Source organism: Euprymna scolopes, chromosome 10, assembly GCF_053919585.1.
Source record: "Euprymna scolopes isolate OS-2025 chromosome 10, ASM5391958v1, whole genome shotgun sequence".
NCBI classification, from domain to species: domain Eukaryota; kingdom Metazoa; phylum Mollusca; class Cephalopoda; order Sepiida; family Sepiolidae; genus Euprymna; species Euprymna scolopes.
In genome coordinates, this window is record NC_136491.1 from 152,366,808 (window position 1) to 152,386,034 (window position 19,227).

At 33.6% G+C, this 19,227-nt stretch overlaps 1 protein-coding gene across 1 annotated transcript in view; it reads right to left on the reverse strand.

Moving 5' to 3' along the window:
• Positions 1-826: 826 nt before the first annotated feature.
• Positions 827-19,227, reverse strand: part of LOC145286314 (uncharacterized) — a 58,882-nt gene continuing 40,481 nt past the window's right edge. Inside the window, exons 2-6 of the mRNA XM_080135228.1 lie at positions 14,162-14,364; positions 10,544-10,698; positions 7,384-9,169; positions 4,597-5,551; positions 827-3,368 (exon numbers count right to left, since the gene is read on the reverse strand). Coding sequence (XP_079991354.1) covers positions 3,171-3,368; positions 4,597-5,551; positions 7,384-9,169; positions 10,544-10,698; positions 14,162-14,364 — 3,297 coding nt within the window. The 3' untranslated portion in view covers positions 827-3,170. The remainder of the gene's footprint in view (positions 3,369-4,596; positions 5,552-7,383; positions 9,170-10,543; positions 10,699-14,161; positions 14,365-19,227) is intronic.

Below are 19,227 nucleotides of genomic sequence, written 5' to 3' on the forward strand. Positions count from 1 at the left end.
ACTTAAGTAGACACTTTATTAAATCTTCACACTAACGTACTGTAATTACAATAACCCTTATCCCTGAGTGGCTTCCGGGCCTTGATAAGTGGTGACCACCTTTTAAAAAAAAAAAAATTGTCCTCAAAACTAAAATTTACAAGTGTAAAAAAACAAAACAAAAAAAATAATACAAACAGGTTTTTGTATTATTTCTATTTAAACTAATTTTTTTACGAATGGTAGTTTCATTGTAGCAAAATGTGCGATTTTCTTTTTAGATTTGTTGCTAAAATGGTGGATGAAGTTAACTGGCTTTTTTTTTTTTTTCTTTCTTTCTTTCTCTTAAATTCCAAATCTTTCTACATAAATAATTAATATATTTTTCTCATAACACTCGGAGAGTTCCATCGCACATTTCCCGTCAAAGGAACTCACATTTACCAATCACACACACCATTTTATTTTAGTTTCACAATTATCTATTTACAAAATGATATATGGAATTTAGCCGTAAATTTCCTTCAACAATTAGAAACAATATTTTCAGCCATCGATTGCAATGGCTAATAACACTATAAATAAGAGTTCATTAGTCAGGCATTCATTCACAAGTAACATGTTTGGAACAAATACATAGAAGACATTGTTAAGGCTGCTGCAATGAAGCTGAGATCACTTTATCACGCTAGTATTCAATATCTCTACATAGCTATTATTCACATGGAATATTGTTGCCACATATAGTTCTTTCACACACACACACACACACACACGCACACACACTTCCTTTTTAAACTTTCTTCTGAACAATAATTAAAAAGAAAAAATAGAATCAACAAAAATGTTATTTTTTATTCCACATTTTTATTTCACCTTTTCTTTTCCTTTTCTGGTAATTTCTTACCAGTTTCATTTTTTTTTTACATTTTAAACTATTAACAAAAAAAATTAAAAAAAAAACAATAAACAAAAAAACCCAAACTATTTAACTAAAGTCAACAGGTTAATCATGTATATAAGAAAAAAAAGACTGTATATATATATATATACAATAGACTTTTATATTTCAACGTTCCTCACAGGGGTGGAAGAGGAAGGCTATCACCGAATATCTTTTTGTTTGGGGAATGGGGAAAATTGTTATTTATCTGTTTTTAGGTGTAAAATTTAAATAATGCAAGTTTTAAAATTTTAAACATTCATTCTTTGAAGCCACCGCAATGTTTTTGCCGTTCTTCGTGAATTGTTTTTTTTGTATTAAAAAATGCAGAAAATGTTTTGTTTGTTTCAGTTCATATTTACAAATATATACACTCGGCTCTGATTCATGGTCAGAACTTGCTTTTTATTTTACAAATCATACACTGCTCTTTAAGCGTTGTTGTAGTTCAACATTCTTGAAGTTAATGCATTTTTTTCTTTTTCTTTGATCACTTTAAGTCAATTTTCCTTATGAAGAAAACAATATCAATCTTATTTTTTTATAATTGATATTTGATAGGTTTTTCAAAAGACCTAATTATTTTTCAGTCATCCTATTTAAATACCTGCATTTCACATATTTTATTTTACCTAAATATCACCATTCGGTGACTATTAACAAAATAATAGTTTGAAGTAAGGATTAGTTTCATCACTTCAAAGAATGAAATAGCAGGTTACCCTCAATTTATATTTTGCATCTTATTTTATATTTATCCCCTTTGTAGAATATTAGACACATGGTCAACTGTGGGTTAGAACGAACGAGATTAAAACTTTGGATAACCAGGCTTACAGTTTGAGTGGTTAATCACTTAGCAACTCCCCATCTTATGCTTTTTTTCTGCTGCTAATTTAGTTAATGTTCTCGTCTTTAATGTCTGATGCTCGGAGATTTTATTTGTGTCTGATAGCTCTTTCTTTGAGTTTTCATTTAGTAATTCATGATAATATGTGACAACTCCTCCTCGCCATACGGATAAAAAAAAAAATCTGTTCTAGCAGAAATATCAATTCAAATAATCAAAATTTCAAGATTAAAAAAAAAATTGGATCCAGTACTGCAATCAAACGATTTCTTTTTTCATTGAACTCAAGTTTAAGATTTGTCCCTTTTTTTTTTTTTTTTTTTTTTCAGAAAATGGCTAAAGTTTTTGCATTTTATTTTTCTATGTAATCTCTCTTACTCTGCATCCTACGTGAAATGAAACTCAAATAAAATCAGTTCTTGAGGTGTTGCACCGGTGAAATAAAATAAAAAACAGAAGGATTTTTGTAAGAAAACTGATCAAAAAATAGGCTTTTCCGTGAATCTTAAATTCCAACGTGGCTTTTGCCACTAACGATTCTAATGGATTTTTATGAAGCCAAAAGGTTTAATCTGTTTTCTGGAATTAGGTTGAACATGAAACTGCACAAAATGCGTCAAGAAAATCATATAAAATCATCTGAAGTGATAAGTTTTCTTAGAGTTCTTCTTTTGTTTTACTCTCCCGTCTTGTAAAATGAACAGCATTATTCTGGAAAAAGGTTTTCCCAAAGGTAAAGCATCCCCAAATCATTAAATTGGATAGAAAAATGGTAATTCGGACCCCAAAGATGAAGCAATCAATAAAATCTATAATCCTTAATCAATTGAGTATGAATTGTCCAAAAATTTTGCATAACTTTTTCCGGAGTTTGAAGTTTGTCAGTAAAAAATCACTTGAATATTTTATATGTGCATATATGTGCCAAAAGTAAGTGGACAGGTTAGGGCTATAGTTATAATAAAGAATTGCATTAATATAACTGATACATAAACCTATTAAAAATGCTGCCAACCTGCTTGTCGTTCACCCTGTATATATGCCCAACAATAGATTTTTTTCAAACTAAACAAATTTGTTTCATTGTGTTTTTTTCTTAAGTCATTTGTATTATCAAATGTGTCTTTATGCTTCATGTTTTACAACATCTGAATTTTCATTATTCATAAAACATTGGAGATTCTGTCATATTCAGTTCCAAAAAAAAAAAAAAAATTGCAATCTTTTTTTGAGGTAAAAAAGTTCATAATCGCGAACTCAAAAAATGTTCGGGTTTTGAAAGCAATTGTTAATGCAATCTTTGATTACATTTTTTTTTAATTACTTTTTTTTTCTCCATTTCTTTAAAAAAACATTTTGTTTTGTTATTGTCCGTATTGATAATGAATATCTGTTGTGCTACGAGGAGACGATAACTTCCTTGGCCGTTTGCTGACAATAGTTGCACATCTTATAGGCGGTTTCTTTCTTCTGTTGCATAGCAACGGCTTCTGTAAGGAGTAAAGCTGCGGCTACTTTCATGCTGAGACTGCTCATGAGATGGTCACGATTCAGAGACAGAAGCATCTTCCCGGTCACTTGGTTTTCCCGGAAAACCTGGAAAGAAAGAGTAACACAAATTAATTATCAGAAAAATTAAAAACACGAGCAAGAGTATTCACTAACGATCAGATATGTATTAACGCCTCCATTCAGTCTCTAAGGATAATGAATATCTCTTGTAATGGTAACTACATGTGTAATTGAGAGGTTAGGATTGCGCAATCCCCAACCTCACCTCTCCTGAATCGGCACTACTCAAGTCTAGTGGCAAGGAGAAGTCCAAGATGCTTGGAAACAGTGCTGAGATAAAAACCTGGAATTCCCAAATTGTCACCCATTTTAGCACTGACTAGACTCAATGTTGCTTAACTTCGGTAATCTAATGGGAACCAATGTGCCAACATGATCATGCCATATATTGATAAGTAAACATTGAATGATAAACAAAATAAATACTATCACTAAAGGATATATATATATATATATATATATATATATATATATATATATATATATATATATATATATAAATGAAAATATGGCAATTATAATTGACACCTTAGAGTCTACACAATTCGATTAGATAAAATGTCACAAAGGGTTTTCTTTCATTGATCTCTCATTTAATGGATAATGTGCCATAATTTTCTGGTGCCATCAACTGTCCACAGTTATCTTCCATGTCTTAATAGATCATTTGCATTTAATTCTGAAACAAACGTTATGCAATCCTTAACCAGATTTCTATTGAATCGGTACTACTTGATTCCAGTATCAGGGAGAAGTCCAGAATAACTGAGACAATGCAGAGATAAGCAGAGAGCACACACAGCACCTTGTATTCTCAAATAGTCACCCAATTTAGTACTGAATTGGCCTAACGTTGTTTAATTTTGGTGATTTGAGAAGAACTAAGCGTCTCAACTTGATTATTCCATCTCCTTCTAAAAAGACTAATAAATGAGACGTGGTTTTTCCAAATTTCGAAGTAAAATGAACATTTGAAGAACTGAAAGAGAGCTGCATTTTCAATCAGAATCCCTGGACCTTGGAATAGACTTCCAAGTGAAGAAGTAAATGCAGCAATAACACAACTATTCTCTTCTCTGTAAATATTTACCATCCTTTCCCTACATGGCATTATAGCACGATTGCTTTATTTTTTGCCGAATAAATTGAATGAAATGTAATAGCACTGAAGACATCAATATTCAAAGCTTTTGCTTCAAAAGTAACTCTTCATATTTTATCAAAATCTTTCGAAAAATTAAGTGTTACTTACTTCTGTGTATTCTGAACAGCCATCTAATTGTGTAACAAATTGGCACACTTCATTCACTGTCCATTGGTGTATATACCGAGGTACAATGCCCTTTTTAAATGTACATGTGCAACCAAGACTCATGTCAGCATAGGTATGCGCTTTGGAAAGAAGTCCTTCATTGTGTTTACTGGACTTTGAAACGTCCAGTTTAGCCGAGATGCTTCCGTTATGTGCACTCATGTTCATCCCGTTCAAACCTAACGGTGAGGATTTACATGTGTTTGAACTTGAAATTTTTTTTTCTTTGCTGTTGGACAATGACGCATTGCTGCTGCTGCTGCTGCTGCTGCCATTTAGTCGAAAGCCGGAGGGATGATGATGATGATGGTGGTTGTGATAATCAAGTTTGATGCGTTTCGTCGACAGGTCAAGCGCCTTATCAACATCAGATGTGGAGGAACGCTTGTGTGCACCGGACGATGATATTGTTGAATTGGAGTTTGTGGACGAAGAGGAAACAGAAGAAGAACTGGAAGATGATAACGACGAAGTAGAAGAAGCTGAAGTGTTCGTAGAAGATGAGGATGGAGAGTTTGTGTGTGTGTTTGAATTTGTCGATGGCACGCAATGTGAAGTTGGCGACGTTGCTGAGCTGGTCGGTGTGCTGCACTGAGTCAACAAACTTTCTGGCATGTATGGCATGGGTCTAAAGAGTTCTAACATGCGGGGGGCTTCCATAGGCATCCGTGGAGGGTATACAAATGGGGAAAGGAACTGTCCTTGGAGGCCCTGAAGACTAGCTAACTGCAGCGCTTGAGGAAAGAAGCACGGTTCCCGCTGAAGAAAAGCAGGATGGCCATACAACATACAATTTTGAAGCAAGGGTGAAAATCCAGGGTGAAGGGCAGCAGCTGCCGTCTCGGCTGGCCGGAACCGATGGAGATATTGCTCATATCCATTCATGTGGGGAAGCCTGCAAACAAATTAAGAAATAAATTAGTATCAATATTATCTATATATTTATAAAAGTGAAAATGTGTGTGTGTGTGTGTGTGTGTTTAAGGACACTTCTCAACCTATATACTTAACAAATCTTTTATCTATAGACTTAAAATTTGGTATATAGAGTATTCTGACATGTGGAAGACTTTTAAATTGGTTTTCATTTGGTAAAAAGGGCTGGTAAGGGGTCAAAATTGGGGCTCATCAGATTTTTATCTGTTTCTCATCTGTTTCACGAGGTTTGAAAACACATTTTTAAAATCGTGTCAAGCTGACTGAATGGTTATTGTACTTGACTCACTGTATTAGGTTTTGGTTTCGATCTCAGTTTGAGTATTTTTTTTTACTTTCAAGCAATCAAATGTTTAAAAAAAAACATAATACTCGCACGTGCATGCCTCAGTTTTTTGCTGTTTTTTTTTACTTCATTTTTTTTTAAAGAAATTTAATGTTGTATTGAATACCGGGTACATCTACTAGTTATTAATAAAGTAAACTATATAACAGTTGCTTTCGAGGATAAAATATTTCTATTTTGTGAATGTACATAAACTGATAATTTGTTTCCTTTCACATGAATTTACATGCAAAATGATTGCTTCTATGACAACAAAGCAATGAAACTCAAATTCTTGATAAATTAACAATTTTTGGTTACAAAAAAAATCTGATTTCTTAAAGATTGTAAAATATATACTAAATTTAATTTTTTTCCTCAAACAAGAACATAAAGTTGCACCCTTTTTAGAGAATTAGGAAAAAAGTGATCAACCTAAGTGTAAAATGCAATATTTTGACTTCCTGTCCTTGAATGCTCTCTGACTGTTTACTATTTAGGCCCACTGATTTGGCATTTATAGATAGTTAATTTTTTTTCGATTCCTGTGTTAGTTTCTGGTAGCCTGGAGCTGGAATGTCAGTCGACGAAGTCAAGGGTGACTTTTTGAGTGGTTTAGAATCTCCCAACTAACAGTAATTCTCATTTCCTACACTGATAATTGTGCTAGCATGCAAATCGAGTGTATGAAGATATAAAATAATAGTTATTACTTATTTAACAAATGTTATCATTCTCTCTCTCTCTCTCTCTCTCTCTCTATATATATATATATATATATATATACACACACACACACACACACACACACAAAATTAGGCCTAATGATATAGTCTCTCTTAAACCGGTACTGCAGAAACATATATGCACTTATGTAGCCAATAATGTTTGTATGAATAAATATACTATAAACATATTCTCTTCATTCATTTGGCACTTTTTGATAAACACAGGAGTTTCAGTGGATTTACATCTAGGAAACTTAAATTATAGAACCTTTATATATATATATATATATATTTAAATCCCGGAAACAGTGTTTCATGGTAAACAACTGATGATCCCTTGAAAAATAAAAAAAATTGGTATTATAGTAAATTCGAGAGAGTTGATGCAGTGATTGCAGGTGATTAAATGACTTACTGACTAGATGGTTTTTTAACGAATGATAAAAAGTAATTTTTTGTATAGTTTCAAATGTTAAAAACTTCAAAGACTATATATATATATATATATATATATATATATATATATATATACACACACACATACCCATATATATACATACATACGTACATATATATATATAGAGAGAGATAGAGAGAATTTTAAAGACATAATAAACATTGCACGTAATAATGATTGAATCTGTCTTAACTAAAATATAATTGAATAGCTTTTAAAATTTAAGCAATAAGTTTTGCACATTAAAAAATTATACATCCAAACTTTGTGGAAATACTTACAATTTTGGCTGTAAGTGACTCGCAGCCAGAAGTCGCATGAAATCACTGTATTTTCCGTTTTCTTTTTCTTTTGCTTCTCGCGTCGGACTTGAAGACCGGCTCCGTTTATCCTCCTTATTCTCAAGTCCATTCGATTTGACCTTTGGTGAAGACTCTGCTGACGAATGTTTTTCCTTACTACCATCTCGCTGCCTGTCTTTTTGATGATGATGGTGATGATGATTGTGGTGGTGGTGGGAGTCTTTAGTGTTGCTGCTTCCTGTCGTCGAGTCTCGCGTTTTTTCAGATTTGATAATATCACGTTGTCCGCTTGAATGGTCTCGATGTCGGTCTTTACTTGTGTCAAGGGACATGGTATTTTTCTGCGGATAAGCCGTCGTGTTGACTTTGTTTTGTTGACCATGGAGATGCTCACCTCGGACTTCACGGTAAATCTCCTGGGCAATGTCCCGTCGGCCACCATTAGTCTCTTTTGGTGAATGGTGCTGCTGTCCGTGCGCATGATGATGGTAGATCCCATCTGACTCCTGATCGCGATATATCTCTTGTGCTAGCTTCCGATGGTGATGAAGGAGGTTCTCTTCTGTCTGCCGCTTTTCATGGCCTTCACGATATATCTCCTGTGCAATATTTCGGACATAGGGAGAGGACTCCTTGTAAGCCACATTACAACACATCTCCTTTTTGCAATCAGTTTTACACTCACGTAGCAATGCTTCGGATTTTGATTGCAAGTAGATCTCTTCGGCAATGTTTCGTGGCGGAGGACTAACATGCTTACCCGCATAAATTGTATTCGGGGAGAGTTTTATATCTTTGTGGTTGTTATTGTGACTTTGGTTATTGTTATTATTATTATTGTTGTTGTTATTATTGTTGTTGTTATTGTGTTGTGAGGTTCCATCAAGAGATTTATTTTCTCGACATTCGCGATAGATTTCTTCAGCAATATTCCGTTGCGGATGTGAATTGTTCAGGTCTGTAGAGTGTTTTTGATCGCTGACTTCGCGGTAGATTTTCTGTGCAATATCTGACACTTCTTCACGAGAATCCTGTGATTGGTTCTCAGGAGTTCTCATACCATTACCAATTGGTGATTTCTTTATTTCGTACTCTTCTTTTACACTTTTGGGGGCACCTTTGATATCAGCACCTGTCATATGCATCATTGCTGCCTTGACATTTACGTCCGTTTTTATTTTCATAGCTGCATCACATGCTTCGCATTCTTCGACTCCCAAACGCGGTTTACAGTCTGTATGCTTATCCTGTAGAGAAGCATCCATTGGTTTTCTCTCAGAAGTTTCCATCACTTCCACTTTTGATGAGTTATGCTGACTCATCGATTTGTTCTTTAATTTTTCTTCTTCCATCGACTCCTCTTGTTTTAATCTGGTTGAAGCATCTGTTTCATTATCTTCATCGTCGTTCGATGTGACATCTACCTCATCATCATCAGCATCATCGTCGGCATCACTACCATTCTCGCACTTTTCTAGTTCAGCTGAATGAGTGGTGTCGTCATCGTTTCTTTTGACGGAGTCGTCAGCTGCACCTCTCTTGTTCTGGGAAGTTGCGTCATTCACATCGTTTGTGTCCTCTTTCATCGCATCTTTCTCGATAGCGTCAAGCTCAAGTTTTGCACGTTTGCCGCTCACATCTTCCGGAAGTGTTGGGCGGTTCACAGTGGTTGACTCGTGGCTTTTCGCTAAAGACTGATTCTCATCATTGACACAATCAGTGAACGAACCATTCTTGTGATCTGCAGATAAACCGTTGATATTTTCTGAAAAAGTAAACCAAAAAAGATACATCAGTTTAAATATTTTACTAGTTTTTCTTGACCGGCTTTATTGTATGATTTTCCCCATATAAACAATCACATTTCGGCTTTTAATGAAATAGAAAGTGTGTATATATATATATATATATATATATATATATATATATATACTCTTTATTTGCTTTTACATAAGCAATATTATTTTGCTACACAGTCATGAGCATGTTTCGATCAGCTAGTCAACAGTAACTAGAGTTCTCATCAGGTGATACAGCTTATGCAAAAGCAAAGTTTGCAATGAAAATATAAGGTCTTCCACATCACAGGGAGTTAATATCAGGAGGTTCCATCAAATGTTGTGAAAAATAAGATTTGGTTGTATGTAAATAAGACTCAATAGTGGTGCGGATTTGAGTCTGTGTTTAGATATAGAAATGAATAGGAAAGGGTACAGGGTTAAAGATCGAGATAGAGGTAATGGAAAACAAGAAAGAATAGTATTTATATGTGTGTGTGATGGTCGCCCTAAATCTTAAACATACTAGTGTGTATAGGTTGAAACAGTAGGGGAATATGGATTTGACATATCTATGCTAAAAAGGGTTTCAGATTTAATCCAGCTTATTCAGTTATAAAATAACACAATTAATATAGAAAATTATCTACAATCGTATATATATATATATATATATATATATATATATATATATATATTAATGGAGACTTGGTATTTGTCCCTCTGAAGTCAAAATTATACTATGCTTTCGGCATGTAATTGGGGACATAAACTTCCACTAAGGTTGCTTCTTTCTTTCTTTTCTTTATCACATAATATCTATTCTGTTGTTTTGGCATGACTTAATTAAATATTTTGCTTTCTTTTTGTAAAGTTGGTACGGATTTAGGATTAAAAAAGAAAAATTTGCTGAAACATATTAATGATGTAAGTAGCTGAACAAAGATACCAAACAAATTTTTTATATAGAAAATAGTTTTTAATGATTTTTGACAGGGAATTGTAGCCATTATTAGGCTGATTTTGATTTCGATAGTTGAAATTGAGTTATCTCCTCATTTATAAAACATCGCCAATCAAAACAATGTATCCCTTCCTCATAAAATTTGATTTTCTTAGTAAAAAAAAAAACAACTACATCCATTTACATGATTTTTGGAATATGACATCTTTGTTCAGTTTTAAAACAGTCTTCTGTATTTTGTGTTTAGAAAAAAATGGTTTAATTCTAAATAAACGTCATAAAGGTTAATTTTAATAATAAGTAAAGTTTATTAAAAAAAAAGAACTGAGTCGTTAAAGAATGAATTTAGTGTAAAAAAAAAAGTGGGTCTGCGAAAGAACTTTCAAATAATACTAACCTGACGATTCATTATGTCCATTGGTTAGAGAAAGATCGTTGCATTTCTTTGATCGTATACGGTTATCTTCATCATCACTTGGAGGCAGGCCTTCTTTTTCACGGGTCGTCCTTAATTGGTCAATGATATTGTTCAGCCGAGATTCACGCAGTGGACTGTTAAAAAATTAATACAATAATTAATCAATACTATTCACAATAAAAACAATAATTAATCAATACTATTGAAAATGAAAATAATAATCAATACAAAATAAAAAAATGAGGAAAATCGAGTTTTTAATTTTTGAGATACGGAATATTTGTATTATTTAATTGAATCAGATTAATGTTCTCATCTTGAGTGTAGGAGGTGAAAATCCACATAAGAAAAAATAACATTAAACTACTAAATAAAAGAGCATCATAATAATCTTGAAAAATATGTAATGTTTTTTAGAGGTTTAAAAAATTAAATAAGATTATTAGGTGCTTCTACATTTACCAACCCCCGGTTCCATGAAGTTGGCTCTGGCTTTCTCAGCAGTTGATGGAAATAACCGGAACTGGTCGGCTGAGCGTTATTCAATTTTTTTTTTTAATTTTCTTCCTTTGAAGATTGTAACGCTGGGTATGGGGTAGCCAAACCAGCTGCCAACGTTTCGCTGCTTTTTATTGAAACCAACCGAGAGCTCTTTTTATTATCCTCATTGTTCTCTTAAGTGCAATTATCTGGATCTCTTTTGCACTTGTTTTTTTATGAATGCGCTTGTCTGAATCTATTAAGGCTATTTTTTATGAATTGGAAAAAACAAAAAAAATAATTTTAATCGTGCAGGTTAGGGTGGTTATGGTTAGGGTTAGGGTTAGGGTGGTTATGGTTGGGACAAAAATACATTTTTTATCATTTTATTTATTGTATTTCCATGTTTTCTTGTTTAACATCATAATTTTCTCGTGGAGGGTTTAACGTTTTGCGATCAACCACTTCCGGTTAATCCCATCATCGGCCGAGCACACCCTAGAAAATTGTTGAAACTGCGAGTCAATAAATGCAGAAGTAGGGATCCTTATCTTCTTCTTCTTCTTCTTCTTCTATATATATAAAAGCCAAACGTCTGTGTGTATGTATGTATGTTTGTTTGTAACGCTAAAACTTTTGACAGACACAACCAAACTTGACAAATTTGGTATCATATCGAAGCCCCATCACCCGGATGACAAATATCGAAATTTCACGTCAAACGGACCACTAGAAGTTGGTCAACTGATCAGTTATCTTCAAGGGGGGGCCCAAAAAAACCTGTCATTATCTATATATATAAAAGACAAATGTTTATTTGTAACACTAAAACTTGAGATGAAAGATTCCTCTCCCCTAAGAATAAAACATATGTTCAATATCTGCTTTTGTTTTTTCATTGTTTATACGGTCCCGAGCAACGCCGGGTAGCCCTGCTAGTCTATATATATAAAAGCCAAACGTCTGTGTGTATGTATGTATGTTTGTTTGTAACGCTAAAACTTTTGAAAGACGGAACCAAACTTGACAAATTTGGTATCATATCGAAGCCCCATCACCCGGATGACAAATATCGAAATTTCACGTCAAACGGACCACTAGAAGTTGGTCAACTGATCAGTTATCTTCGAGGGGGGCCCAAAAAAAACCTGTCATTAACGCTAAAACTTGAGATGAAAGATTCCTCTCCCCTAAGAATAAAACATATGTTCAATATCTGCTTTTGTTTTTTCATTGTTTATACGGTCCGGGTAGCCCTGCTAGTTATTATTATAATGTAGAAAATTTAGTGTTTTCAGACAGCATTCGAAATAATGTAAATTAGGTTTGAAAACAGCCAGCATTATATCCATGCCAAGATTATTTTTGTTCCATCCAGACTGCATTCTGTTATGGAGTTGGCTAGTCCCAAATTAAAAACCACCTTGTGTTTAACTTTGCCCTTGTGGGGAACCAAGTATTGAGTAGACTAAAACAAATGACGTTGCTGTTGTTGGGTCCTATATTAATTGTCTCCATATAAGAACAGATTTAGACACATGGCTGGTTTTAAATGTGGGGAGAATTCAGCTCCTCGAAAAATACCTTCTGGATTGAAATACAAATATAGAAATTAAAATTGCCACAATCTAGAAAATACTGATTAAGGACAGAAAAGATGAAGTGGTATATCAATAATTGCTTTTGTGTGTATATATATATATATATATATATATATATATATATATATATATATATATATATATATATATACACATAGATAGATGTTATTTGTTTTTGTTTTTGTTATACGTTTTGAATGAATTCAATTATTTACGAAAAAGCATTTTTACCTAAATGCGAGTTGGGGGATAATTTTCCCTTTAACCAACTTGCTACCCCCACATGGCGAGCGGCGTATATATTGTTTTTACAATATAGTTATCCACTGACACGTGTTTCGCCATCTACAACTCATCAGAGTATCATCATCAGGTTACGATGTGGAATACAACATTTTTTTGGACCCTGGTTACGGTATTTGCCCCACCTTACGGTGTTATTTATTATTTGATTATGTACATGTGTATTATATACTGTACTGTATTCTGTTACTAATTTTAATGCCATATCCCAGGGTTCTACTATCTCTCTCTCTCTCTCTCTCTCTATATATATATATATATATATATATATATATATATATATATATATATATATATACATATATGGCATAAACACTGGATCTCATCAGATTATTAACATTGAACCTGAGCAATACAAGATAGTTATCATTTAAGAGCGCTAGTAACTGTATGTGGTTTTCTTATTCAAGCAATCGCTTATGAATTTGATATTCCCTGTAAACTCTCTCTTTTGGAGGAAGCCAGTATAGCTTGCCCAGAGCCAAATACGGTACTAGGCCTTAACAGTTCATTTTCTTTTCTCCTACCCAAATTGTAATTGGGCATTATTCATAAAGTTTAGCAAATCAAAATAAGACTTTCAGATTAAAACAAACGCAATAAAATACATTTACGAGGCCCATTAAAAACCAAGACGTGGGCAAGATCAGCCAAAGTATCCCCCTCCACGTTGCAAGGTCAGAAGCACTAGTGTTTGGCTATGAAATCCTACCTCATCCATCCTACTATCCTAACCTCTTTCCAACAAAGCTGTCTTTGAAAGGAAAGACTTTCTCAGATGATGTAGTCTTGACTTCCGAAGTCATGTTGTGGTTTCATGACCAAACTAATGTGTTCTACAAAAATGGTCCCCCAGAGATACATTAAATTATTAGATAAATGCATAACATATCTAGATTAAGAATAATAACTGCGAAAATTTTCATTGCTTTATCGCTAGGAAAAGTGGGTCTTATTAAATGCTGCTCATGTTAATTATTTTTTTTTTTATTAGCGTTAGTTTAACATTGGATGTATGTTTTATGTAATGAATATGGCTATGACAACAGCATATTCTTTTCATTGTTTTAACTCGTTGATATCTTATATGCTTTTATATAGAGAGATGTGGTTCTCGATTGATTAACTGTGTCGGATATCTACTCGAGAGTCAGAACAATGAAAAGAATATGCTGTTGTCCTCGTAATGAGAGTGGTGATAGTTTCAACTGACCTGCATCGTTTAAGGGATTTTCGATCCAAATCGTTTGAGGAATTGTCAGATTCATCACACGATTTTTGACAATTTGACGGAGATTTCGAATGGCAGAGATTCTCTTCCGCTTTCCATTCAACAAGACCTCCGGTCAGACATCTGTCATCCCTCATTGGGGAGTCACGGGAATCAACTCGTTTCTCTGCCAAGCGACAACGGTTCTGAAAAACAAAAAAAGAAACATGAACCGACTTTGTACAAAGAGTGAACATTTGATTTTATCGTCATTCAGCATCTCAAATATTTATACGATATTGATTTTCATATTGATGAAACAGCGCTGGAGATTTATGGTAGAAAATATGTAAATTTACTTTTGGTAAAAAAAAGACAACAACACCTGGGACTGGCAAATATTTACCCAAAACCAAGTAACAATCACGTGAGTGAAATATTTCGAAAGCAATTAACTGCCAGTTTATATGTTGTCACTTTCTTTCTATTTAATTCAATCACACACACACACACACACACACACACACACACACACACACACACACACACATATATATTTGGATATTTTTCCAGCAAGTCACTATTCAAACACATATGATTGAACACAACAGTTATTCTTTTTTCCGATTTTTCTGGATATCTTTTCGCACTTGAGTATAATATGGCTGAACAACAACTTTTGGGCGACATTTTGTATAACATGCCGATTGAAATAAAAAAGACCACTCAGGAGATTCGAAAAGATATCCAAAAAATAAGAATATATATATATATATATATATATATATACATTATACACATGTGTGTGTGTGTGTGTGTGTGTGTGTGTGTGTGTGTGTGTGTGTGTGTGTGTGTGTGTGTGTGTGTGTGTGTGTGTCGTTGGTTATCATCCCAAACCAGAAGCCATGATATTTTATTTCTAGTTTATGGAGTACGTCTCGTCTTATACAGGTTCCATTAATTAGTAGAATATCGCAAAACAACTCAGAGACAAATGACTCCCAACAAAAAAGATGGATAATATTTTCTTAAAATGAAAAAAAAAAAAAAAAAAAAAAAAAAAAAACTGGTGAATAAAAAATGTTGATAAAACGAAATCGAAATCTTATAAAATCTGCAAAAACAAAAGAATAAAGAAAAACTTACTTATCGCAATGTTGATAGGCACCCTCCCGAAAAAAACAAAAAGAAAAAGAAAAGAAAAGACACACATGGAGACCGCATTTTTTAGTAGTAGTAGTTTGCTTGAAACATTGTTGCTAAACAAATATGTGAGATCATAAAAAAGGTATAGCAATGTAGGAAAGCGGATCTTGAAGTGATGTGACGTATAAACAAAAAAGACATTTTACCACATTGTTTTGGCTTCGTTCTAATTGAAAAAGAGATACTGTTCTCGAAATATTAAATACATCTACTATCTCGGTTATATCAAATGCACCGTGCAAATAAGCAAATAAGGCGGTTAACACGTCCCCGAATTTCCTAAGCTTAAAACACTCTTGCGGTATGCAATTGCTTTTGACCCGCATATATTTAATTGTTTCTCAACTTACCTACTTTTATCAAGTCATTACCCCCCTAAAAAAACAAAACAAAAAAAAAAAAACAAATAACAAACAGTCGTATTGTAAATAAAAATATTAATACTTAAATTGAAATGCTGTTTATTGATACGTTGAATATAAATATGCAGCAAATACCTTGAAATAGATAGTTATGTTTACAAAAATATTTAAACAGAAACACAATGTGTGTCTGTATATATATATATATATATATATATATATATATATATATATATATATATATATATAGAGAGAGAGAGAGAGAGAGAGAGAGAGAGAGAACAGTTGCCATCCACCCACCTCTCAGCTCTGCTATTAATCGCATAACAGTCTCCGTTTCTCGTATCCGTTTTAATGACGTCATTCGTGCCCCCCCCCCCCGACTGCCCTGATCCATCCCGGCAATCACGCTTTTTTCTTCGGATGTTTTCGTTTTTTTCTTTTGTATTATTATTATTATTCTTTTTTTTTTTTTTTTTTTTTTTAGCTCTATTCTATTTCTTTTCTACCCACCTTTCATCCTTCCCCGGTCGGCTAGGATACACCTCCACCCACGTCCCGAACCGACGCAACGATTTCATTTTTTTCTATCTTTTGTTTTATATCTGTTCATTATCTCCGCGTAGTTTGGATGTCGCCATTCTCTCTCATCCCACCCCTACCTGCCCCTCAATGTCTCTTTATCTGTAGGCATGTGTGTGCGCGCACGCGCATCTCTCTGATCGTGTATATATACATATATATATATATATACATATATATATATATATATGTATATATATGTGTGTGTGTGTGTGTGTATGCGTGTGTGTCTTTATCGCCCACAGCAGTTGGAATATTTTTTTAAGTAGAACCAGACGAACGTGACGACGATTGGCGTCATCAACAAATATGAACTTCTCTTTCATACACACTCTTTCTATCGATATATAAGTTTCTCCTTCTCTTCTTTCGTCGGCGCCAGTTTATCTAGCTTTTCTTTTCTTTTCACACATACGAGTGTGCGCTCATTTTTTTTTTTTTTTGTAGCTTTTAGGCCCCAAAGAAGTTACACACACACACACACACACACACACACACACACACATAATATATATATATATATATATATATATATATATTACATGCACACACACATGCATATACATAGTACCTATTTACAATGCCTCCCCACGGGACAGAGTTTTTTTAGAAGTTAGTGTCCCCAATGATGCTGGGTTTAATAGAGCTGAGATGGAAAAGATGAGAAATACTTTATTATGACATGAAAAGAAACTGGAATTTTTAGATCTATCATTCCAGTAATCATAGGAGCAACTGGACTCATGAAAAAGAATATAAGAAACTACCTGGTAAATATACCCGATGAACCAAGTACAAAAACACGTAAATGGACAGTCAGAATCTTTAAAAAATATCTTTCGATTGGAATAAATAGCAGGTTTGATATCCGGTAGGATGCCCTTCTCGAACTTTAACAAACTGATAAAATAAAAAAAAACACACACATACAAATATATATATATATATATATATATATATATATATATATATATATATATATATATATATATATGGGCATTGAGTGTAAGATAATACCATAAAAGAGTAATTGAAAGGAGAACGGCAGCCAAAAGTTTAGAAAACTGGAATGAAATCAAGAGAAATATATGAATTGTGGCGGGAAATTTAGGAAAGAAAACGTTGAATTCGGAAAAGACGGAAAAAAAAAAAATTCAATCAAAGAAATCGGAAAAAAATATCGAAATACACCTTCGCCCTCGATGCGCTTTGAGCTACGAAATGCCAGTATATACACAAAAGCAACAACAGCAACAAAAGCTTCAAAAATAATACGTGGCGGGGGTACGCGGGTGGAGGGGTGGGGGGAGAACAAAAACACAAAAAAACTGTTTATAGGAGGGGGCAACAGAGTGACTAATAAACTGAAATACTTTGGTCCCCCTCGATAACCACCCCACTTCTTCCTCACGAACTTTTTCATTTCGGGAAGATGAAAAGGATGATTATCTACCGTATTTCCTTTATCTTCATAAGATTTGTTGTTCTTGATGTTATTATTATTATTATTATTATTATTATTATTATTATTATTATTATTAGTGGTCGCCGTTGTCTTGTTGTGTGCATTCCGTTGTGTGCATGAGAGGCGACATCGTCTTTCGAAAGATATTTTCGAAATTCGATACATTCCACCAGAAACTACACCTTGATCTCAACCGGAAACCCCCATACCCAACAGTGGAAAGGTTAGATACCTGCTCCTAATTTATTTGAATCCTTGCGAGTTAGAGACAATGTCGGATTTTAATGAGAACAAAATCGTCAGTTGGTATGAAACCCAGTTGCACTCAAAAGGTGGAACTCTGAACGGATGACAAAATAATCAGGATCAATCTGGTCATCGTTTCTCAATGATTGAGCAAGAAAACAGATACTAGACTTTGATCCTAAAAGGCCAATTCATACCGGATATTTTAACCGACGCAGATAATAAAGCCAAAACTATTCTGACATCTTTTTTTTATTTTTATTTTTTTACTATAGACAACAAACCAGAAAAGTGGTACAATCATATTCATAACCAATAAACATCACCGTGACATTTATTCAGTTGATTTCTATTGGTATTTTGTTTTGTTTTCAAGTTTTGAGCGATTTTTGAGACTCTAAAGATGCCAACTTCATGTCGGCCATCTTCTCGGTTTACGTTAAGCACTCGGCAGTATTCGAACTTAATAAACACGTTAAAATAAGTTAAATCACTAAAAACATATCTAGGTATGTAACTTACCTTACTTTTGGTAAGATTTTTCTGTTAACCACATTTTCGATTTGTTGTAAAAACACCCAAAAGAGCTTTTTGCAATAATGTGACGCGAGCGCGATTAAGTCTATATTCCGCCATTGAGCTTTGGCAACACAATACAAATTTTCCTAGAATTTTGAACATCTCGCTGCCTACCCTTTTCAATTCAATTTGCCGCAAACAAATACCCGATATTCCACCTTTCGTAAACAAAGGAGTAAAAAGTGGGCGTTCGGTAAAATATCGGCATTATTTTGGCCTTTAGTCCTCATATTCCATGGACGGTATTTCTGACAAAGGAGGAATAATTGCTGTTTTCTGGGTCAGAATCTAACCCATCTTACACTTATCATTGGCAATGTTTTGGCCATAAATACTATTTTTTAGCTCTTTAAATCAAGTGGCTTCATGTCTAGTCTGGAGCGATGTCTCTCTCATATTAGTTTTAACAAAAATCAAGACATTAAAGACATTAAAGAATGGATTGCTTGCAACAAAAAGTGTATTTCAACGTTAGTTACATTTGTTTCAAGACTAGTCGGACAAATTCAAACATTATGTCGAACATTATGTTCAAACATTATGAACGATTACTAAATTTTAAATTATATAAACCCAGTAAAATTCGGAATATATATATATATATATATATATATATATATATATATATA